Source organism: Apus apus, chromosome 7 (genome assembly GCF_020740795.1).
Source record: "Apus apus isolate bApuApu2 chromosome 7, bApuApu2.pri.cur, whole genome shotgun sequence".
Classification (NCBI taxonomy): domain Eukaryota; kingdom Metazoa; phylum Chordata; class Aves; order Apodiformes; family Apodidae; genus Apus; species Apus apus.
In genome coordinates, this window is record NC_067288.1 from 13,716,001 (window position 1) to 13,740,397 (window position 24,397).

At 38.4% G+C, this 24,397-nt stretch overlaps 2 protein-coding genes across 11 annotated transcripts in view; one reads left to right on the forward strand and one right to left on the reverse strand.

Moving 5' to 3' along the window:
- The window catches only part of CNN3 (calponin 3), a 59,565-nt gene extending 57,276 nt beyond the window's left edge, over window positions 1-2,289 (forward strand). For all 3 annotated transcript variants that reach the window (XM_051624360.1, XM_051624359.1, XM_051624361.1), the window contains 2 exons: window positions 476-622; window positions 1,172-2,289. In XM_051624360.1, coding sequence (XP_051480320.1) covers window positions 476-622; window positions 1,172-1,519 — 495 coding nt within the window. In that variant the 3' untranslated portion in view covers window positions 1,520-2,289. The remainder of the gene's footprint in view (window positions 1-475; window positions 623-1,171) is intronic.
- Window positions 2,290-6,069: 3,780 nt separating this feature from the next.
- SLC44A3 (solute carrier family 44 member 3) overlaps window positions 6,070-24,397 on the reverse strand; it is a 37,610-nt gene continuing 19,282 nt past the window's right edge. For 4 of the 8 annotated variants that reach the window (XM_051624765.1, XM_051624764.1, XM_051624767.1 and 1 more), the window contains 6 exons: window positions 20,911-21,067; window positions 19,071-19,154; window positions 10,147-10,284; window positions 9,453-9,689; window positions 7,572-7,670; window positions 6,322-7,416 (listed from right to left, as the gene is read on the reverse strand). In XM_051624765.1, coding sequence (XP_051480725.1) covers window positions 7,291-7,416; window positions 7,572-7,670; window positions 9,453-9,689; window positions 10,147-10,284; window positions 19,071-19,154; window positions 20,911-21,067 — 841 coding nt within the window. In that variant the 3' untranslated portion in view covers window positions 6,322-7,290. The other 4 variants (XR_007890024.1, XM_051624766.1, XM_051624769.1 and 1 more) reach the window with 4 other exon arrangements.

Here is a 24,397-nt window from a genome sequence, read left to right on the forward strand (position 1 = left end):
TATCATCTCTGCCCCCTAAAGTGGTTTTAAAGTAGGAATTTTTTGATAGCTAAAGCTCCTTATATGGTAGAAGCTTTATTTTCTCTCCCCTGTCCTTAATAGTAATAAAAAAATAAAGTAACAGGCATGAAATATTTACATTCCTGTAGTAGAGGAGTTGTGGCAGTGTAATTGAATCATTACTGTTCAGGGGAAAAGTTAATTATTACATTTCAATGTGTACGTCCATTCTAATTGCACATGCAGTTGGGCAAAATGCCTTAGGATGACAGTTGCCCTTATTTTCCTTTTGAAACTCAGTATGTAGAAAGGGTAGTTTATTAAAGGTAGTGGTCAAGCTACATGAGGAAAGCATGCACTGTAATTATTTTTTCCATCAGCCATCACAGTAACCAGTCATATGTGTTTTCTTAGACTGTGCTTGCTGTACAAATAAAAATAATTTTCTGTCCACCTCTTCCTTCCCCCAATAAAGATGGGCACCAACAAGTGTGCCAGTCAGGCAGGCATGACTGCTTATGGAACTAGAAGACACCTCTATGATCCCAAAATGCAAACTGATAAGCCATTTGACCAGACAACGATTAGCCTACAGATGGGCACTAACAAAGGAGCCAGTCAGGTAAGCAGGACAGTGTGTGACACGGGTAGAGGGGATACAAGTCTCAACCTGGGAGAGCCTGAGTTGTGTGCAGTAGCAGTGTCTTCACTGGCAGCAGTGTGAGGGTATAGTTCAGCTGTGCTCTTATGCAGTAATTGAAGAACTTAAATTTCTTCCCACTATCCAGTGTGTCCGTGCTGAACGTCTTAAGGTATAAAAATGACCTAGTGCTTCTAGAATTTTCAGCTGGCTGTATTAGATCAGAAGAAAACAGTAACTTCATTTCAAGTACTTAACTAGGCAGAAGAAAAAATAAATTGCTTCCTGGGCACTACCTCAGTCCAAACACTTAGTATATTCTCTTCAAAGAGGGAAATAAACTGGACCTTTCTGCAAGGACTTTCTTTTGTGACTTACCTACTGTTGAACACATGTTGCTGCGCTATGTTTTTTTACATTTTAATTACTACTTTCTAGCACTTCCAGTAAGGTATACTAGTTGTAATCATAAACCTAGTTAATTACAGCTCTTGACCTTCTTACTGAACCTCTACAATCCTGTTTTATTAGGCTGGTATGCTGGCACCAGGTACCAGGAGAGACATCTACGATCAGAAGCACATATTACAACCTGTGGATAACTCAACTATTTCATTACAAATGGGTACCAACAAAGTAGCTTCACAGAAGGGAATGAGTGTGTATGGGCTTGGACGACAAGTGTATGACCCCAAGTACTGTGCTGCACCAACAGAACCTGTCATCCATAACGGCAGCCAAGGAACAGGAACTAATGGGTCAGAAATCAGCGATAGTGATTATCAGGCAGAATACCCAGATGACTATCACGGGGAGTACCAGGATGACTATCAAAGAGATTACCATGGTCAGTACAGTGACCAGGGCATTGATTATTAGCTTTGTGTCAAGTTCAGTATTAGTCCATTATTTTATTCAGTAAGAACGAAACTAGCCTTGTGGAATTGTTACCTGTCTTTCCTACACACTATGCTTAATGTACCTAAAGAAATATTGCCTTACATACATTCCTTTTTCCTTTCTTTGCCCTTTCCCTGTCTAGTTGCCTTTAGTGCTGTAACAGATGTAGTCTACAGCATAAATGATAACTGCATATGAAGTAAAAGGAATACTGTGAAAGGGGGAGTGCTCACGTACAGCCAGGTTGTCTAATAAGGAGCTATGCATTTTCACAATACTTTAGTAGGTATTTACGTACCACAACTAGCCTTCATTTTACATATTTGCAGCTTTTCTATTTTCCAGATGAGATAAAAGAATTTAATGCTTAAAGTTAAATGTGGTTTTTGCCAGTTAAATCTAAGACATCACATTACTGAATTAACTATCATTACTATGTTTTCAAGGTATTGTTTGCTAATGGTAAGTCCTGCATTAGACATAAATGTGCATTTGTGATTGTGTATTCATTCCATCAACACTGACCAAACTCTTAGAAACAGTTGTCTTACTAAAAAGGGAGCTTGTACAAAGTCTTGAGCCAACAGAAATCCAATGATTGATGGTGCATTTACCTTTTATTGTGCCATAATATATCCATGTAGAAATGCTTTTCTAGTTCTAGGAAGACCTTGAACTGTATTTATTACCACACTTCTCAAACTGATCCCAGTGTATTTTTATAAATAAATATTTTTTTCTTAATGGTATGTAGAAGATCCTGTCTCATTTTTTATGCTACCATTCATAAGATCAGATGCCACAGAGATTATTCCCAAATCCACATCACATTTGCCTTTGTTAAGGGTAATGTAGAACTGCTGTTTGTTGCAGTTCAGGTTCTTTCTTTTCCACAGGATTTAATCTAACAATTTTGTAAAACAATCTCCTGGGAGCCAGTGACAATGACTTAACAGGAAAGGAATGTAGCTCCTTTACAGCAGAGTTCACTTCCCCTTTACATGACTGTGAGGTTATGACCAGAGATCCTTAGCTGTTCACTAAATCCCTGCCCTTTTCTCAAGGCAAATGAGAAGCTGCGTATATTCAAAACTGCTTCAGCCTGTAACAATCATGCCATCACTTTGGGAACTCAAGACACCCTTGCTTTAGAGTATGTAAAGAGAGAGCCCAGTCTTTGTGCCTGCTGGTCTGCAAGCAGAGTTCTTTAGTTACTGATAGCAGAGCTTTAGTCCCAAATGGAAAATACTTTCTTGCCCACCATGGAGTGCAGACAGACAATGCTAATTTGCCTGGGATGTTTTTAACAGGAGAAAAAAAAAGAGCATGCAATGGGAGCACTGTTGCTGATCCTAACTTCTTTTTTTTTTTTTTTTAAGAAAAGTTATTTTTAAAGTATTTACCACAGATTAAACTTATTTGCATTATCATATAAAACGTTTCACACTTTTAAGTTCTGGACTTGTAACGGGTTCTTCTCACAAGACCAGAATTTTTTTGAGTTTTGCTCCATTAGGTTCTGTTATCTTTGGGTGGATGTTGTGATCTGACTTCCAACTAATGTATTTGTTGAGTCAGTCTTAAGCTTATTTATTTCACAGAATTTAAACTTAAAGGACCTCTGGAGGTCACTGGTCCAAGCCCCGCATCTGAGGCATGAAAATTATTGCCAAGATGTCTGTTAAGATCTGCTCTTCCTGAACTATACTATTTCCCCCCTTCAAAATAATAGTATTTAACAGTTTGACTGACTGTTGAAAAGCAGTGCTATGATCAACAACCAAAGCCTTGTTGCTTTCATAGTTTTGGTTAAAACCAGGTCTCTTTACAAGCCACACCCTCTTGTTCTTTCTGAATCCGAAACTTACGCTTTAAACTGATTGCACACATTTGTACTTGAACAGAGGAAACAAAACAACACAGAAACTGTTCTCAGTACACCTGTTTTCTTTCATCCGCAGAGGTATCCAGTGGAATAATAACTGAATTAAGTGAGAGTTTGAAGTAGACACCAAGCAAGACCAAGTGCAAACTACCTTGTTAGACCAACACACTGTAATACTTTGCCATTTCCTGGTATATAGACACCGGTAGTTCCCATCTCCTATATTTAAGGAATATTGTTATAAAAGTACCTTGCACTCCTCTGAAGCCAATCTTCCATAGCTGCAGGAGAGTCCACATGATACTGGGCTGCTTTGCAGGGGAGAGATTGAAATACCAGAGTGACTTGAACAACCATCAGTGCCTGAAGTATTATTAACCCTATTCACATAAGATGTGCCTACATCCAACCCCACCACCTCCTTCCAGCCTGCTTTATAGTTGCCTGACTACAGTATCCTGCAGGGGAAAGCAGCAATGAGAAACAAGTGCTAAATAGCATCAGCTTTTGTAGGGGTGCTTTATCCCTCTAACTCAGGTGAAGACTCAGGCCACACTGCAGCTGGAGATTGTTGACACAATTGCTAGTGGAATGTATGTAAGGTGGAGAGGTCCTGTGTTGCACCTGAATGCTATAAAGCTATGTTTTGTGTACAAAATTTAATTTAAAGTGATACATTTGGAACTCCCCTCTAAAAATGTATGTGGCTCAAAACATTTTGTCACTTTTAATTTCTAGTCAGTACAGAATTGCTTAAATGAAACACACTCAAATACTCAAATAATTGGGATTTTTCAGTACCTTCCTTCTTTAAAAAGCAAACCAAACTTTGTAGTGTCTAGAAGTCCTTTCTCCTCCCAGGAGCTGTAGTGAAGGAGGTGACACTGCATCATAATTGCAATTAATGGAATCACAGAATCACTGCAATTAGAAGAGATTCTAGAGGTCATCTAGGGTTTGAAAACAAGAATATTTAGATACAAATTTTCCTCCCTTTATTCCACCAGATTTCCTGACTCAAGGTCCAAAATGTGCAATGTATCAAATACATACAGGAAAAAAAAACCAAAAACACAGTAAGAACTGATATTTTTAATTTTCAAGTGAACCTACTATGCTTTGTAAATTGGTAAGCATAATTTTTACATTGTGGAGACATTACTACTTGGAAACAATCCTAGTGGGACCAGAGGAAAAGTTTTGCCCCTCTGTAAGTACTTTATTTGCACATTTCCTCACACTTTGAGAGCTACTGCTGATTTGGTATGATTTGCAGTTCCCACAGCATCCACAAGCTGTGGATGTACCAGAAGTACCCAAGTGTGCAGTTTTAAATAGTGAGAGGTAGCAAGTCAGAGATAGTAGATTATCAGATTCACCTGCCAGGCCAAAAATAATCACTTTCTTTTTCATCATCTATCCCATAATCCTCAATTTCATGATGTGGCTTATACTAAAGCAGAAAAAGTTAATCAAATGAAGAATGAAAAGCAGGTATTTCTTAGCATGCCCTGGCAGGTAACTTATCTCCTTTAAACAGCAGGAGATCAGATAGAGTATTTAGCTGAAGTATTTGTCATTCAGGCCCTCAGTGAGCTTTTCTGTCACTTCCAAGCTGTGAGTAATCAAAACTTTATCAATCAATTATGGCAGCTTTTGAGTCACCTGCAGTAATGTCTCACTTCCCACACTGATGTGTACTTCACTGAAATCCCTCGTTGGAGTCATCTTCACACTTCAAACCTCTACTCAAACAAAAGGTTAAAGGAGCTTTTGAACAAAGAATAACATCATGTGCCACTGAGTAAAATCTGTAACTACCCCACACTCGGAATGAGCTGGAGCCCACAAAAGTGTGTTATAATCAGGGTCCAAGTACAAAGTTTAAACAAAGCTCAGAACTGCTCTACAAGAAAATACTGACAGCCTGTTACCAAGATTTTTTTTTTTAAGTGTCTACACTTACCATGTCCTTCTTCTGACTACAGCCCTGACAGTTTCTTTGCTACATTCCTTCTTGATATTTTATATTCCACATCCATGTTACAGCTAACATTGGTATAAAGTATTACTTATAGCATCCTTTTATCTTATGTCTGTCCAGTCACTGCTCATCTGGTAATTCCTTGTCAAGCTTTAAATCCAGATACTTTTTTTCCCTTTGTCTTTTTAGTTGCATAGGGAAAGTAGTTGTTTATTAAAAAAAACAACAACAACAACAACAAAAACAACAACAAAACAAAACACCCAACAAAAACTATTCCTCATCTGCCCTTTGGAGAGGAGCCCATGGATAATTCATGATACTAACTTGTAAAAATAATTCCCAAAGGAGATTAGAAGAAAGTAACCTACCCTATAACTATTAATTACCTTAACTACAGAGAACTTCTATCAGTGGTAATTTCCATCACTGAGCTCAGTACAGTTCCTTTACTGGTTGCACTGGCTATTCAGAAATACAGAACAAATCAGGAAAGTAATCTCAGAGTGTCCCCTCTGCAAATGTTTCCACATGTACTGACTGATCCAGTGTTCCCAGAGAAGCATGAAAAAAAACCATGTTAGCTGACACAGCAAAAAGCTAAAGAGAATAGCTGGATGACCGTTGACTTAGTATTTTTAGTCTGACAACACAGAAATATACAAGGAGTTTGTTTATTAACAATTCAAGCCATCTTTTCAAGTATATTAATAAAAATCAGATGTGCTGACACAAAAGACATTATTCGTACAAACAGATGGTGTGTAATTTTACCAGTGCAGAAGGTAACAGATTTAGAGAACTGATACTTTTTCCTGGGGTACTGGCAACCTTTACTTTTTTCCTAGGACTTTTTTTGCTGTTCCTTGCCTGGCTTCATACTTTCTGGTGCACTTATATTCGAGTCTACAAAGAGGAAAAAAAAGGAGTCAAATAATGTGTAGCACTTAGTCCTGGTACTGCATTTTAATGTCATAAGAGGAAGCTGGGAAAATAATTAAGATTCTTTTGTGTCTCAAATCCACAGTCCTCTCACAGGGAATAACACACCTCCCACCACCACTACCACCATGCTCCCACCCTGTGTGCTCAGCAAAAAATGAGTTCAATAACAGACACAAACGAACAAAAATCAAGCCCAACTCCCTCACTGTAGCAATAAACAAGCAGTGCTCTGTAGCCCAACTGCCTATAGCAGAAAGCCCACAAGATTGCATGGAAGTTCACTAGAGTCTGGTATCTCTGGAAAGCAGATCAAGAAGAATCACAGACATATGTTACACTGGTGTAAGAAGTCCTCCGAGGACAGAAGACACTAGTAGTAGTGTGTGCAGCAGCAGTAGGTGCCAGAGTAGCTGTTGCTGCAGAATATTTTTCTGGCAGCCCTGTCTTGCCCCCTGGTGCTGGGGGAAAATCAGCCCAGATTCTGAACTTGCTTCTCAGGTTGGGCAATTTGCAATATTTTTTCAGCTGTCAGTGAGCATTTATTCTCAGGACTTTCCTAGCCTGGGTGTGGGGGAACACTCCCTTCTGACACCTCAGCTTTTTTTACCCCAGCATAAAACAGAGTAAAGAAATACATGCAGTGATAGAAAAGACAGAAAGGAAAGAAAGGAAAAGGAAAAAAAGAAGAAAGAAAATGAAGAAAGAAAACGAAGAAGGAAAACAAAGAAGGAAAATGAAAAAGGAAAATGAAGAAGGAAAACGAAGAAAGAAAAAGAAGAAAGAAAAAAGAAGAAAGAAAATATAAAAAGGGTGGAGACGCCTCTAAGCTCTGATCTTATACCTCTGGAACTGTGGGAGTTTCAGCGTGGAACCAAGTAGCCTACCACTGTTCTGACTTTGCTGCAGCAGACATGTGAAGAACTATCTGAGTAGGCTTTATCTCCCACCCCTTTGCCATTGTCTGATCTTTCTTCTCCTTTGCTGGGCACACTGGGGAATGGAAAGAAGGATGAGAACAAATACATGATCCGCTCTGTCCATTGTGCACCAGCAGAGGGTTTCCTACAGAGGGAAAGCAATAGAGAGAAAAACAGTGCGGCATGTTGGTTGCTGTGAGACATCAGGAGATACATGACAGCCTAGATCCAATCTTCTTGGGATATAAAGGCAAACACATCAGCTTGCAGATAAATCCGTATCCCACACTTCTGTCTCACCATAGGTTGGAGCTCTGTCCCATCTTCATTGTCCTGGAAAGATCTCGTGCTTCTGTGTTTTTGCCCATCTGTTAACTTGTTACTCTGACTCACAAAAGTCTACAAGCAAAAACCAGGATGAGATCATTTAGGAATGCAAACCATTATGTAAATAAAAATACCTGGTAAAAGGAGATAATTAGCCTGGGGCTAAGAAACTGTAGCTGGTTCCTAGCTGGATGACACTGAGTGATACTGGGAGGGACTCTGCAGAGGCAGCAAGGGTGATGAATGCAACTGAGAAGGATGAATCAAGGATCTCTGCTACATCTACTATAGGAATGAGGACTCCGGCTGTCTGAAATCCCTCCGCCCACTGCCACATATTTTCCTAGTGCCACAGAGCCTCCCTTCCACCCCCAGATGTTTATAACCTGACTGTAACACAGACATCCCAAATCAAATGCCTTCATGTGTTGGGAAACTCCAAGTTCTTGGCTAAGTGAGTAAACTTACTCTTGATCATGCAATGAGGAGTTTGGATGTGCTTTCCCTAGTTTTTCCCTTGTCCCAAGGTTATACAGCCTGCCCTGCTTGTAAGAATCCTTGCCACTGTGGGAAGGCCTCTCTTCACCTAAGGCCCTAGGGCATAGCTAATTACAAGGAATTAAGGGCAGAGTTAAAAAGAAACTACCACAAAGTTTGGAAGTGGAGAAAGGAAAGCCTCTGTTTGTTTAATGACAGAGAATTGGCTTACTGAAGTATTCTAGCATTTGGCAAAACAGAGGGAGAAGAACAGAGGTCAAGGCTTCAGAGTTTTCCATTCAGTAACATATTTGTATTCAGAACATGTGCTTAAGTACTGTTCTGAATCAAGGCCAAAGAATATCTATCTCCTTCTGTACAAAGGGTTAAGCCTATCTTTAGGCTGCTTTTTCCTTGTTTTTCTTTTCAACAAAATCCTATGAACATTACAGGGCATCTAACAGCAGCATTTAAAAAAAACAACCAACCAACAAACCCAGTTCATCTGACACTGTCCCAAATAAATCCATCCAGAAGATTCGTATCATATGAGCTATTCTGGCTGCTGCTTTTGTTTTTCATTAATCACTAAGATTTTCTGTGTTGCATGGTTTAGGAAGAAAAAAGACAGAACTGGCAAAAACAGCGTGAAAGGAAAAAACATCTGCAGCTTCAAATATTCTCTTCATATGAGAGGCATGGTATACATACATTGAAATTCTTCAGGTACAAGCTAATAACTAAAGCTCTCCATTGCTATTAACTTCTTAATGATTTTCCACATAAATGCTTGTAATACAATACAGTAATTATGAAGGTAAAGACAGAACAATCAGTCTGGAGACTGGAGACTTAATCAAGAGAGAGAAGACAGTATTTTGGCAAGACACTCTATAGTCATGGAACAGAGCAACTCCAGTTTGCATGAAGTTTGTTCAGAACTACAACATCCATAGGATGTGGATGGACACCTGACCTGCTGCTGGCAACAAGAAGCTTGTTGTTTACTTTTGCTTGTCACTGTACAGTAAGTCACAACAAATATGAACATCTAATCTTCAAGCACCCCATGGATCAATCTCTGCAACTAACTCATCTATATTTTTTTTAATTACCAACAATATATTGAACATATATCTAATGAGGCCTGAAAAGTCAGCCATTACTTACAGGGTATGATCTAAAAGAAAGCAAAAGATGACAGCTAGCACACAGGAGCCACACATATGATTTGCATCACTGAGCCCATCCTGTTCTAAGGTATTGAAAAGGAAGTAAGATGGGTTGTGGGTTTAAATTACTAGGTCTTGGAAAGAAAAGAAGCCCCCAAAAACTTAGAATGGCTTAAATATCTTTGCTGTTATTACTGAGGTTTACCAGCAGTTCCTGATCCACGAAGTATGGCTTCTCTGAAGATCCATCATTTGTTTCCATATCGATAGCAAAGCAAAGGAACATGGCATCCGCTGTCACTTCAAACACAGACAGAAAGCAGTGGGACATAAGGTAGGCAAAAAATCCAACAAGCAACAGAGGAACTACCCAAGTTTGCAACTCCCGATGGTAGTTAAAAGCCATCAAGCCTCCAAAAACAGTAAAACATACAACAAACACCTGTAAAAGGCAGAGAGAGAAATGCGGCCTCAGTAATCTTGTATAAATGTTTCTTAAAAAACCCAAAACCCCAACATTAGAGCCAATATTTTAATGGCACATCTCATCTGGAAGATAGCTGTGCAGTTTCTGGCATCACACAGTTGTCACACTTTGCGTTCAATTCAGTGTGTAAATTCTGTAGGGCAGAGACAATCTTTTCCTATGTATTTACCAATGACTCATTGCAATGGGAACTGTTAGAGTGGTGCCAGGGACACTGCTGTAATACAACTAAATAATTCAGTAAAGGCTATGGAAAGGGTTACATTCCTCAAACTTTATCTCTTCTTCCAAACTCAGTTGACAACACTGAGTTTAACAAAGATAAACTTTATTTACTTCAGGTATAAGAAGAGAGATTCAAACCTTGATTTTTCACTTCATTCTTACTGAACACTACTTTTCTTACTCTTACCTTTCCTAGAAATAGGATGAAATCTCCAAAACAGCTAATGGATGCAAGTCGAGCAGAATTCTTTGACAAAATAAAGACAGCATCTTTTGCTGATGTACAAAAATTTGTCCCATTTATGACTGTTGTTATGTATGCATGCTGAAATGACAGAAGATAATAATGCAAAGAGAAAAGAAAGACTCTTACAGTCTAGATTTTACTTCAGCAAAACACAAAGCCATAAACTCTATTTGGAAATACTGACTTTATGAACATAAAAAGTTCTTTTGTATATTATGGCAATTTTATTTTAGGTGACTATAACAGCTATGCTTCTAACTTTCAATAGTTTTATACATAATTTCCACCATTAGCAAATGCTAGAATAAGTGACAAACCAATTTTCTGAACCCACCTTTATACAATTTACTTTAAAACACTAAAGTTATCTACCTTAATTTTTGTTAATGAATATGACACAATTACCACAGAACACTTATTTACCTGGAGTCACACTATCTAAACTTACTTGCTTATTTTCTGTGGATCTATCTCCAAGACTGCTGGCACACTATGTAAGTGGAACAATCAGGTTATATAGCTATGAAGTAATTTTAAAGTACGGCCCTTTCAAACTGTTCATATGCTATTGAAATTTAAGCTTATAAAATACACCATAAAAGAAATCTTTTCAGGAAAGAAAAAAACAATTGTGAAAATTACTGGAAAATAATAGCTAAAGGATCTTGGCCTAGCCCAGTGAGTGTTATGTCACAAACCCCTGCTCCCCCAAATTTCAACAGACAGTAGAGGCACTCACAGTTTTTTAACGTATTGATAATTTTGCAAGATTTCTCTTTGTGGAAACTTGCCAAGACAGGTGGGGAGGAGAGAATATTTACCTTTATGGATTGGATTATTTTAGCACTTGACATATATGTCCCATTTATGGAACTCCTCAAGGTTTTAAAACTGTCCAAAATCTAGGCTAAGAACAACAGCACTTAAGACACCTGAAATGTATGCTGAACTCTGCCAGCAGGACTTATGAGTAGTTTCCCTTTACTCAAAATACTAGAAGGTGGATTATGCCACAAAACATTAGTTATATCAGGTACAGTCAGTAAGAACCACAATGTGCAATGGATTATTGTTCTGAAAAAACGTATGCAACACAACATGCACTTGGTGCTTAGATTACTTTCTACATCACCTACAATTGAAGAAAACAATAAATGACTGGTTTGCTGAAAGTGAAATATACCGGCCTATCACAAAACCCTTCTGGTGCAACTATCTGTTTTTTCTCACAAATCAAAACATAAAAAAATTTCACCTATCCTGAGGCTGTTCCTTTACCTGGGGAGTGCTGTGACAGGACTGGCAGAGAAGCATAATATACCCTTTGGCTGGGTCAGGTATTGACTACAATACCTTTGTCTTCTTGGTTGCCTACATCTGTGAAAGTGAAGCATCCTTGTCCCACCTGCCTCAATCAACCCAACAGGTTAGCAGCAACCTGCTGCCACCTTCTGCGAGAGAAGGGACAGCCTGCAAGCTCACCCCTGGTAGCACCAGGAGAGCTGGCTGTTTGCTAAGGCCACTGTCAGCCTGGCAGGGCCTTTGTCTCCCCAGAAGACTTCATAGTGTACGTGGCCTCAAGTCAAGCTCCCTCTCTGTCTTCCATCTGTAGCTGACACTGTGTATTTCAAACACAGACAGACCTATATTTATGATGTGCTGTGAGATAAGTCTGTTTCATCATTCCCATAAACAGACAGAACATTGAGATGCCAAGTCGAAAAGAGTTTTCTAAGTTTGTTTCTGTCCTTTAAGAAGTAAATTCACAGAGCAGATCCTGATCTGTTGAGGTCAGTATACATTTTGCCAATAAATTAATCAGAGATTCTATATTCATTATAAATAGCAAAAAATGTCCTGTTTAAGAAATTAAAAAGAATGTTGAAAATGTGTGTGCACTTGTACAAACATTGTTTCCAAACTTAAAACAAATAACCATTTGTTTACACTCTTGAATTAGCCACTTTGGTATCCAAGGAATGTGCAATGAAAAGAATTTCTGATATTTATTAACTAGAAACGTTATCTTGCAAAGACTGAAAATAGTGCTGGAGACAGAATACTACCTGGACAGGGATTTGTTATGTTACAAACCAGTAGATAAAAACTGGCATTTATAATAATTACAACTTCAACAAATTATGTAAGTATCAACTAGTCATAACATGCAAGCAAGAAAGGCAGCCAGGTAATGAGACAGTCACAGAAATGAGCGAACTGTTAAAGACCACAAAACTTGTCACTGCCATAGCTGAAGCAAGAATGTTACTAGTGCAAGCTGAAGACTTAACCAAGTAATCTGTACCTTTCTGCAAAAAAATATATTTCTGAGAGAAATTGTAAATAAACGCAGAGGGTTTCTTGTTCAGCCTATACTGTGGCTCCATATACTTTCCTCAGAATTCTCAAGTTTCCCATATAGACCTCATACTCTGATCCCATCCAGCTGCATAGAAATCTGCATGTTGTCACTAACAAAATACATACAAAAGTATATTTCCATGAAATTCAGAGTTGCACAGAAGTAAGCTCAAATGATTACCCAACCTTATCAAGCAAAGAACACCTAACACACAGAAGCTATTACCAATATTTGCAAACATTTTTGAACTTTGGACTAAGCAGCTTAGATATCCCATTCATTTTCCAGTTGCAGGGTATGTGCAGCAACACAATGCCTTTCAAACAAATGATAGTTGCAAATGCTAAAATGCTAGACCCCAGCCAGTTAAGAACCTGGCTATCACTTATGTTATTCAAATGTGTTTTTCCACAGAATATATTCTCTTTTCCCACGCACAAAAGCTTTAGAGGACTTGAAAATGTCTGAGAGAAGTGCAGCAGGAATGTCTGGGGAGCAACTGAGTACACCAGACTTGTCGGTCTCAAAAAAGAGATGAGTGAAGGAGGATGCAGTAAGAGGGCTACAAAATCATGAGAACTGCAGAGGGAAGGTAGGGATACATGGCTCACTGTTTCTTCTGGAACAAAGACTAGACAGGGGGAGGACCATACAAAGAGGAAGGAGCCAAATTTGTAAAAAGATGGTATTTCTTCTCACTGTAAGTCTGGAAGCTGTGAACTGCTGGACAAAGGGTACTTTAGCTGCTAAAAGTTCACATGAGCTCAAGAGAGACTGGGAAAGTTCAGGGAAAAGGAATCCACTGAGAGTTACTAAACACAGAAAACTTACTCGGCTCCAGAAGTCCTTAGGCTGAAAACAGTCAGAAACAGCACAGAGACAGGGAAATACACACTCCTACCTTAATGTTCGCTCAGCCACTGTTGGAGATGGGATACTGAGTGAGGTGGAGACTCAGTGTGGCCCAATATAGCTATTATGTTTTTTTATCTTTGCTTAATGAACTGATGTTTTACAATAGTAGTCTCTGCTATGGTGACAAGCAAGTAATAATAGCACCAATAACACACCACTGAGCAGAAAGCGTGGGAGATAGGGGGTTAGGGACAGTCTTTTTCCCTGCACCAGGAAGTTGGTACTGTATCACCACCTTTGTGAAGAACACAAGCCTCCTCTGGCTTGGAGCCTGGGAACTAGACACTCGTTTTTTAGTGTCAGGATGAATAAATAAGGAATGTGAGTGTTTACATATTTCCAAATACCACATTACACACACACACAAAACCCCCTATTTAAGGAATACATCCTTCTGTGCCTCACAACACAGAATGTCAAGGGTCTTGGAAAAATTGACCTGCTAGTTTCATGAGAAAGGCACTGTGGCTCAGATCCAGGTCCTAAGTTCTCCAGTTGTTGAGAATAATTGCTACTTTGTGTAACAGCTGAATTCACTCCTCCATTCTAGGCCTTGCTTTACTAAAATGAGTTTGGGGAAGAGAGGATTGCCATAGCAACAATATCTTCCTAAAAAAGAAACAGGAGACATGCTAGTCTCACAACCCATTTCAGTTTTCCTGCTCTGCTGGTATATTCATCCTTATATGACCTTGTTGCTGCCAACTCTCTTTGGGGCAGCCCCCGGTTTGCAACACTCAATGTAACACTGTGCAGCTGAGGCTGAGCTTTTAAGAGTCCTAGCTTCCAAGTGTCATAGCTGCCAGCGGAATCCCCTCAGAAAACAAAACCCAGTGGTAGCAAGGGGCAAGGACATTTCTGTGGCTGCTGTACAGCACTTAGAGATCCGGTGAGAAAGCTGTATCATCTCTCAGATAGTGGTGGGAAATAAAAGTAACACAAGCTTGTGAGGCCCCACTGAAGAGATGAGGACATGTAAGACTGGAAGGAACCTTAAGACACTGCAGTCCATGGCTATTTCAGATTAGCACATGATACAGTTTCTTTCCTTTAAGTGGAAAGCTCCCTCTTGAAACTGCTTGGGACTTTTCCCTCTCCCAGCCCTTACATTTGGAGCTATTCCAGATAGTTGTCTCACTGGTCCTTAGGAACCTTCTTCCAACTTCCAGACAACACTTATGAACTGCTTACATCTACTCATTCTTCTGCTGATCTTGTCTTGGCTTGTATCCCTCCCTGTTTTTTCTCTTCTTGATATACTCATAGATGCCTAATGGGTTTGCTCTTACCCCTCATTTGTCAAAGTAGACACACCACAATATTCTAGTCCCTGCCATGAGATAAACCTGATCACCTAACCAGCAACATTGCACTGCTAAACCTGGGCTCCATTTCAACCACAAGGATCCTGCTTGAAGTGCCCACTGCATCATGATTACATCATTACTAGAGTTGCTTACAGTGGCTTCTGCAGTTAATGTGACAATCTTCTTATTTGGGACTTATGAAAAAAAAAATCCAACGGAACATTTCCAGGGAGTGCTCTGCTTAAAAGCATTGAATTAGTGGTCACCTGCTTCGTTGCTTTTTATTTTCTTTCTCTCTCTCTCTTTTTCTTTTTTTCTTTTTTTTTTTTTTTAATGTAATATGGGAGGGAAGAAAGGTATCAAAGCAAGGACTGATCAATCTTGTTCATCTCTATCCCCTACATGGTTCATCCTATAGAGTGAGTAAAGACCTAAGGAATTTTAGATCCTCTTATAACATACACAAAGCCTCTAAAGGAAAAATATACATATTTAAAATACTCTTTCACTGAAGATGAACATTTTAGCTAACTGTATTTTCAAGATAATTGAAAATTTAACTGCAACGTCTAGAAGCAATTTTGCCAGTAACATTAAAATGAAGTATTGTTTTTGAGAGGAAAAAGAAGTGCTTGATGGGGTGAGGCACAATGTGATGTGCAGTGCAGAGGAAAACTCTACTTTTATTAGCATGCATGCATTTTGGCTTTAACTAGGTCACTTTTTCACAAGGCATTTAACTGCAGTCTCCTGATAGGCTTCCATCCAAAATTTAAGAGACAACCAACTGCCACGGATATACAACAATTAGACAGATGATCTTCTGGTTTTTTGGGTTTTTTTTGGTGGGATTTTTGGTTTGGTTTTGTTGGGTTTTTTTTGTTGTTGGGGTTTTTTTGTTGTTTTGTTTGTTTGTTGTTTGGTTTTTTTTGCATGAGACAGTTGCTGGCTGGCTTTCAGTATCAGTGAAGGATCTCAGTTCCAGCAAATGCAGGCTAACATACTGCTGACTTCAGTAATGGCTACCATAGGGCCCAGAAAGCTACACTGCAAGTAACTGTGCTGGTGAAAATAGAGAAACCACACACTGCTCAGCAACTCCTTCAGAATTCCATGTGCAGCACTTTGGGGCTGTTACTTGCCAACTGGCTGCAGATGAACCCAAAGCAGACACAGAAAAACAAAACTACCCTGAAACAGATATATTATTTTTAAAAAAGTCACTGCAACATGGCTGTAAAGGGGAAAAAAAAAGCTAGCACTTTGATATATCACAAGTTAAGTCTGCCACTACTATTTAAGAAAGCAGGAGACAGACAGACCTTGTAGCTCCGAAACCACATTTAAAAAACCCCAGTATATTCATTTTTACAGAAGAGAAATTTCAGTCTCCCAGATTTTACTTGAGAAGATTGGATATGTTTATCTGGAACATACTGAAACAATCGGAGCCAGAAGATGAAAAATTGGTGGTAATTCTGACAAGTGTTGGCAAACAGAACTGTCAAGTAAGGATAATGACTTTATATTCACAAAGCACTTTTCATCCAGACAGAACCCAGAGTGCTTTACAATTGTTACTAATGGATTATACACACACATGAATCACTTTGTCCATGACTGAAATGGAACAGCTTAAGGAGTGAACTGTTTAACAGCACATAGCAACACTACACCACAGTTTAGCACACGATCCAGTTGCAAATCCAAGAGAAATTAGGGAAGGCAGAAAGTAATTATGCACACTGCAATCTGCACAGGATGCTGGGTTTACATTGCCCTTCCTCCAACCACTGCAATTGGAATTATGGTAACTGCCAGTGCCAAGCACAGCACTGTCATGACAGTAAGATGATGGGGTACCTTTGTGGCCCCATTTCAGCTAAGTCCCAGGAGAGGTGAACAAAATTTAGCTGAGCCTACAAAGAACAAGTCAGTTCAGGGATTCATGCAACTATCAAAGTCAGTGTTAAATCCCAGCTGAAAGATGGCACCTCAACTCAAAAAGTATTTTTTGATAACATAACAGAGCAATTGGTTGATATGGCATGGGAAGAAAGCAGCTTGCTCTCTATCACCTGTGTTATTTCCTCCAGCACCTGTTTCTCATCTGCAAGTTGCCCAGAGGGAAAGCAAGGGGCTCAGTTTAATCCTCATTACACTTGTGAATGAAGGAGCAGAAAGAATTTAAATAATCTAAGCAGTATAACAACAGGTTGAGGAAAATTGTGCAGAAGTGATGGGGAAGGCTTTTTTTTGGCATTTCAGGTAATTGTATGCTTATTACGATAGTGAAAGTAACACTAGAGTAAAAGGCAAAAATATAGTAGGGAATGCTAAGGCAAACAATGAGCTTTGGACCACATTTTATAACAGCTGTTCCACATTTCAGTAATTTGAACTCACACAAAAATCAGAATCTGAACTAAAAAATACTTTCAAAATATTATACATATTTTTAACCCCTCCCAAGTCCCATTCTCAAGTCCACGTTCAACACCTATGTGAAATTTCAAAGCTGTACCCAGCAGCTTTCACTGATAATCAAGCCATATGTTAAACTGTTTAAAACTGCAGACTTGACTTTTTTTTTTTTTTAATTTACATTCAGCTGCAGATTGTACCTAATTGAAGATAAAGGTTTTCAAACATAGTCAAAATATATTTTTTAAATAAACAGGCTTAAATACATTCTGTATAGGAAAAAAAATACAACAAATACCAAACACAAAAAAAAACAACAAACAAAAAAAACCAACCAACCAAACACCAACATGAACTACTCTACAAAACGCAATAACCCAAGACCAGTGCTACCCCTTCATATAGATAAAATTTATATGAAAATATTAGAGCACATTCTTGCTTTTCTTCTTGTCTAACCATCACCCAATAACCCTGAATTTGGAGCACATGAAACACCACCATCTTTGCTAAAAGATGTTCAAACTATTATCTAACAGCAAACACAGTATTATGATCATTAGGATGAAAACCACAACTCATATAAAAACAAAAGTTTGCCTAAAATAGATTAGGAAACAGGAAATCTTCTAAGGGAACAAGAGCTGCAATCCAGCCTTCTGAAACAAAAGAAAGAACATTACAGTAATTAATTCTTCTTCTAAAAATCACACAGCATACAACAGCTGGAGAAAGTAAACAGTAGGATGCTGGATCTCTCTTTGAAAGGCAGGAAGTGAAGGGGAAAGGGTGACTAAAAATGGAAAGCCTGGAGTCAAAATGAGCTCTGAGATTCCTCACCAAGTCAGTGACCATAAGTTCTACCTAAAACACCAATCTGGAACCCTAATTGTCTAGAACCAGAGGTTTCATTGCATAAGTACTCAATCTAGGCTGAACTAAGTGGAAAACTTTCTATTCATAGTTGTCCATGGTGAAACTTAACTTATCCACCTACTTTAGAAGATAGGTCAGACCCTTTATCAGAATTGCCTTGTTTACTTCACTATCACCCTCTGCAACAAGAACGAAGAACGAAGCAGTCAGAGAGTTAAGAATCAGCAACAACATCTGATTACCTTTCAGATTAAGAACACCTCAGTCACTAGAGATAACAAAAGGGGACTGACAAAGAGAAAAATTAACTATCTACAATGATGTATATAGAATTGAAAAATATTTTGAGAAAAGGATCAAGATGGAAAAAAGTACGAGTATCTGAAAAACTGCTGTATGTCAGAAATCATCCATTTCTAGTAAAACCAGTTTTGAAACAAAACTGCTAACAACAACAACAACAGAACATATTTCAAAGAATAACAATATTATATTATCTGGCTTTTTCATCATGGAATGGATGGGAATATGGATCATATTCCCAAGCATATTGATAATAGAACTCAGCCTGGAGTTCTAGTTTCTTTATTCAGGACCTTCAGGTAGAAAATACTGTATCTAGTATAATGATACATCTCCAGGTGGGTTTTTTACTTCCTCATTGCTTTCTTCCACCTGTATTTCAGTAGTCTCTCTGGTACAACTCAACAAAATGTTAAGCCTTCAGAAAAGGGCCTCTGAAAGGGCTATCTCAGCTGTATTAACAAGTTTTCTAAAATTTTGTACCTTGCATGTTTGTCATTTCCCTATTTCTTTATATCAAGTTTCATTTCCACTTGAAGACTTGTTTATTTAGTTTAGGTGGGCAGCAGGAAACTTTGGCTTGCAAGCACTGGATGTTGCTTTACTTGTGCTGAATGGAGTACGGTTCCCCGACTAGTGTGCAGGTGGTTGAGTGACAGAGAAATCACAGAATGTACCTGTTTAAAGTATCTTAAGCAATTTTCATGGCACCAAAACCAGCAGAAACAGCACTTGAACAGGCATTTTGCACATGTACTCTCCTGCAATAAAATGAAATGTCTGGTTACTCAACACAGAATTAGTCTCAAAGCTGTCATTTTAGAAAAACTTGCTTTGCAGGGACAGACTCTTCTAATAAAGCATTCACTTAGGCAGCAGATATTTCATTTAGGATTATAGGAAGTATTTTTAATTCAGACTTCCATATTAATGACTGACAAGCTGAGTATATTTTTTTCTTCCTGTAGATGGAAGAATCTTCTCTGAGAAAGGAAAATAAATGCTGTAAGCAGCTTTGTGAGCTAACAGCTGCTTGGAGAACAAAATAGGCAGACTCCTCAGAGCCTTCTCACCTCCAGGCTAAACAGCCCCAACTCTCTCAGCCTGTCTTCACAGGAGAGGTGCTCCAGCTCAGTGAAGACTGAGACAAAATAGATGTTCAGCCTTCTCCATATCCTTCATGACAAGGTCTCCTGTTTCCTCCTGGAGAGGGTCCACATTTTCCCCACTTCTGCCTCTTATCACTGATGTACCTATAGAAACCCTTCTTATTACCCTTGATGTCCCTGGCCAGGTTTAACTCTACCTGGGCTTTAGCTTTCCTAACCTGACCCTGACTTCTCAGACAACTTCTTTGTATTTCTCCCAGGCTACCTATCCCTGCTTACACCCTCTGATGACTTTCTTTTTTCATCTAAGAGTGTCCAGGAGCTCTTTGTTCATCCACGCAGGTCTTTCTTGGGATGCATTGCTCCTGGGCTTGGAGGAGGTAATCTTTGAATATTGACCAGCTTTCTTGGGCTCCTCTGCCGTCCAGAATTTTATCCCATGATACTCTACCAACAAGATCACTGAAGAGGCTGAAATCTGCTCTCCTGAAGTCCAGGGTAGCAAGCTTGCTACAGACCTTCATTGTTGCCCTACAGAACCTGAATTCCACCATTTCATGGTCACTGCAGCCAAGGCTGCCCTTAAGCTTCACGTTCTCCACCAGGTCACCCTTGTTGATGAAAACAAAGTCCAGCATAGCACCTTTTCTAGTTGCCTCCTCTACCACTTGGAAAAGGAAGTTGTCATCAATGCATTCCAGAAACTTCCTGGTTTGCTGGTGCCTTGCTGTATTGTCCCTCCAGCAGATGTAGGGGCAGTTGAGGATCACGGCCTGTGAATGGGAAGCTGCACCTATCAGCCTGTAGAGGGCCTGGATCCAGCTCTCTCTCCTTTTCTACCTCCCAGATGTTACGCGGCCTTTTCAGCATTTCCTTCAGCTGGGTCACCTGCTGCAGGAGGTCCTCCAGCTCAGCACACCTTATGCATGAAGGTTGCCCACTTAACCTTGCCCCGTGCAAGATGTCCAGGCACTTACCACAGCCTGCAGTCTTCTTTCATCTTTTCTTTCTACAAACTCTTATTACAAGGCAGATGAAATCTCTTCTGTAAAATATTTTATATGCAACGATAATGTTCTTACTTATCTTTTCTTTTTTTAAATGTATGATGCAAACATTTTAAATAGAGCATTCTGTCAAATTTTTCCTTTACCCCTCATAGAAACCTTTATATATAAACAAAATAAAGGGAGGTTTTAACAATGGTATTTTCTGCTTTGAAAAATATCTGAGTTGAGAAAAAAAGGAAACACATGGAGCTTTCTTAATGAAGAAAATGGGATAAAATACAAAACCTGATATAATATAATCAATTTTTAAGCAAGAAATGTATTCTTCAAGAGATTTTTTTTCACAAATCTCACCTTTTAACTATTATTTTTATAGTGTTACAGAAGTATATACCTACCTTTTGGTTTAGGATATTATAAAGGTAAGAGAGAACAATCCTTGGTATTCTCAGCATTGTGATTAGAAATGAGCCTTTCACAGCAGTTCCTAGATGATAGCAGAAAAGAACTGATATGGAAGACAGGACTGGATGACGTGGTGGGCTTTTTTTATTTCTAGAAAGAAAAACAAACAATGTACAATGTTTTAGAAACTTATTTAGGAAGATACACATTGTATCTTTTCAGTATTTGGAAATTTCAGGAATTAAGCTGGTATCTCCTTTCCCACTTGAACAACTGCAGTTTTCCTACTGACTTCATCTGAACATTCACCTTAGCCCAAAGGAAAGCAGCCAAGTTTCTAACTTTTATTGGATTAGTTTAACTCTTAAGCAATGAATGTTTTGATGTATTCAGTAATGGAAAAATATCTAGAAAAACTTACAATGGAAAATACCAGAAGTAAGTGAACAATGTCTGAGAATGTTTCCTTGAGCACCTCCCCAGCTCCTGTCACTTCTCTTATTCTCTGCAATCTTTTATTTGACTGTTGTTTCTGTAAGATTTTAGTCTGAAGGAATAAACCCGCTATTTCTGCTTTAGTGGTAAAATTAAAACTAGGAAAAATATCACAAGATCTTGTGTAAAATTGAGATCTACTATCTACTTCTATTATTGCAATTTGGCTGAATTTTGTTTTAAATTTTGTTTAAATAATTAATACACTTTTTCACTGAACAGGATTTGTTTTAAAACGGAACACACAAAAAAGGAATAGCATACTATATGTTTAGAGTTAGGATTAAAAACCTTATAATTCAACTGCACAGTAACCTCTATTATTCTGGAGAAATGTGTTTCCCAAAATTGAAAAGCAAAGACAGAAAATTGGCCTAAGAATCCCAAATACAAGTTTTATTTTCTTGGTTTCTTTCTAAAGGTCACATTAATGTCAATCATTTACAGAGAGTAGTATGACACACCTCTCAAGAATTTGTATGAAAACCAGGAAATCAACTTAAAGCCACTCCCTCATCCCTCTTCAAATGATGTAAAAAATTAAATCTATTAAATTAACATTATAAAAAGCTAAAAAAATCTTTTCAGAGGATTAAAAAACTCACCGGTCAATAATCATAAACAGCCCTACTATAAAACAACTCTTAAGCAATTGGCCCAACCATGAAAAATTTACTTAGGCAAGAGAATCAGTAGCAGTTTGACTAAGTACTTAAGTAAAGATCAGACCTTTTATTGCAAATAAGATGTCCTATTTTTGTAAGTGATTCCTTCAAAACCTCTGTTGTCTTGAGAAATCAATAGTTTGCACAAGAAACTGAAAAAATGAAAAGGCAGTGGTAACAGTGATTGGTTGGGGCTAAAAACCTCTACAAATATGCTTTTATTAAATCCTCACTTCAGCAAGAATTTACATCATACGTGCTTTGTCAAGATAGGTATAACAGTTCTGCAAAGATCTGAAGGTATGACTGCAATTCATTCAAAACACTAAATACTCAGCAGCCTAGAAGTTGTATTTTAAAATGTGAATATACCACATTGTTTTGAATAGGAAATTCCAACAAAGTACTTGCTGCATTTATTATTTTTGGTCTTAAAACCGAGGGAACAGCTTGGGGAATAGTAGAATTCTATACTGTATATGGCAGTTTTGGTTTTTTGAAGTCATTAGGTTTCTGTGTTTGAAACACAGACAGTCCAACACAGATGAGTTTTTCTATCCATATAGTACCATTGTTTCCTTTTCCCTCATGTACTACCTTACATGTGACAGTTTCATTTAGCTCTCAGAACAGTAAAGATTAAGTTTATGCAACTTAAATGTTAACTAAGGGTGAGAAATAAGGAAAGGACAAAGTTTATCTTAATAATTTACTCACTACTCTAGTGAAAAATGAAGAAGAGCTTTGATATTCATAACAGGACTGATTAATGAGCAGGAATCTCAGAATTTGAAATTTAGTTTAGATAAATTTCTACACATTTGGAAACTTTTCCACACTTTCTTTTCCTAGTAAAGGAATTGTCACAAGAACATGGTCTGACAAGGTTTCTTGCTTTGTTTCCAAACAGATTAGGAAAAGAACAAAGGTTTTCCTTGTAATTCTGGCTCAGGGTAGGAAACAGTAAAATGGCTAGCTGAACACAACACAGGATGCTTGTGGCTCTAAACAAGCTCAAGATTGCCTCAACCGTCCACCTACACCCAATTATCCTTAAGGATGAAGTTTCATCCAGCTTTGTGTATCATATGGCTGCCATCCTGAACTGACCTTAGCACAAGCATAGCAGTCAGCCATGTGCACAAGGCTTTGTAGGCAGTGCTCATTGTGCAGAGACTTCTGTGCATGCAGGCTCCATCCACCATGTGCACACAAGGTATCAGGGAAAAACAGGAATATGCCTGACAAACTTTACAAAACTGATTAGGGCCACAGTTTGCCTTTTCTTTTTGGTATTCCTATTTTATATTACCACAGGATTGTTTGATTGACACAGAACACTGCTATTCCAAAAAACTGCAAACCTGTACTCAATAGCACGTAATCTTTTAAGAATTTCCTTTCTTCAATGCTGCCAATTATCTTTATTTTTTTGTGAACTGTGTGATACTCAATATATTTCTTAACACTGAGTTCCTTGAATTAAATCCATCCACATCCATCACAGCTTTCATTTTAAAAACACTTTCTTGTGTGAAGAAAAAAATGTAATCTTTACGCACCCAAAAGACACAGACATTTGAAAGAGAGAAAAAAAAAAAAGCCGTTTTTTTAAAGTTTGTCCTTTTCAGACCTGTGCTTACAGTTTTATTCCATCCTGTCTCATCTGTTTCAAAGACTGCATAAAAGGAGATTTTGTATAAAATACTTCAAAAGTCTTCAGGAATTAATCCTATATGTAAATATGAATCTCAGTTTTTAAACAAATAGAATTAACTAAAAGGTTTGTAATAAAAGAGACATCATCAGACTAACAGACAACACAGAGACTGTACTTCAAAATGCCCTTTTACCTGCTCTCAAAACCACAAGGGACAGGTCTGGCTACACATATGCTGACAGCTCCTTAACATGAGTTAGGTCAAGTATGTAAGCAGGGCAGAGGATGTTCATAAATACTGCAGATGTATTTGAAAAGAGAAGAGGAATCCTTTCAAAAAATTGGTTCTAATTCATCTGTCAATGACCCTGGTGCAAATCCACAAACCTGGATTTTTTGTTTTACAGAGAGATCTATGTATTTCAGTTCTTACTGAATCTATTGGCAGTTGTGGTGCTGAACATTTTAGAGTCAGGTGGAAAACCCCAATCCTGCAAATGCTCATATCCTTCCTTAATTTCACCCTCTGCAGTAACATGCATGCATTGGAATTACTCAATAAACACCAGTATGGACAGGACAAAGATGCCTGTGACACGGGCCAAGTTACCATACCACTTTCCCTTAATCCCAGAGTGGGAAAAAGCCTCATGTCGCTGG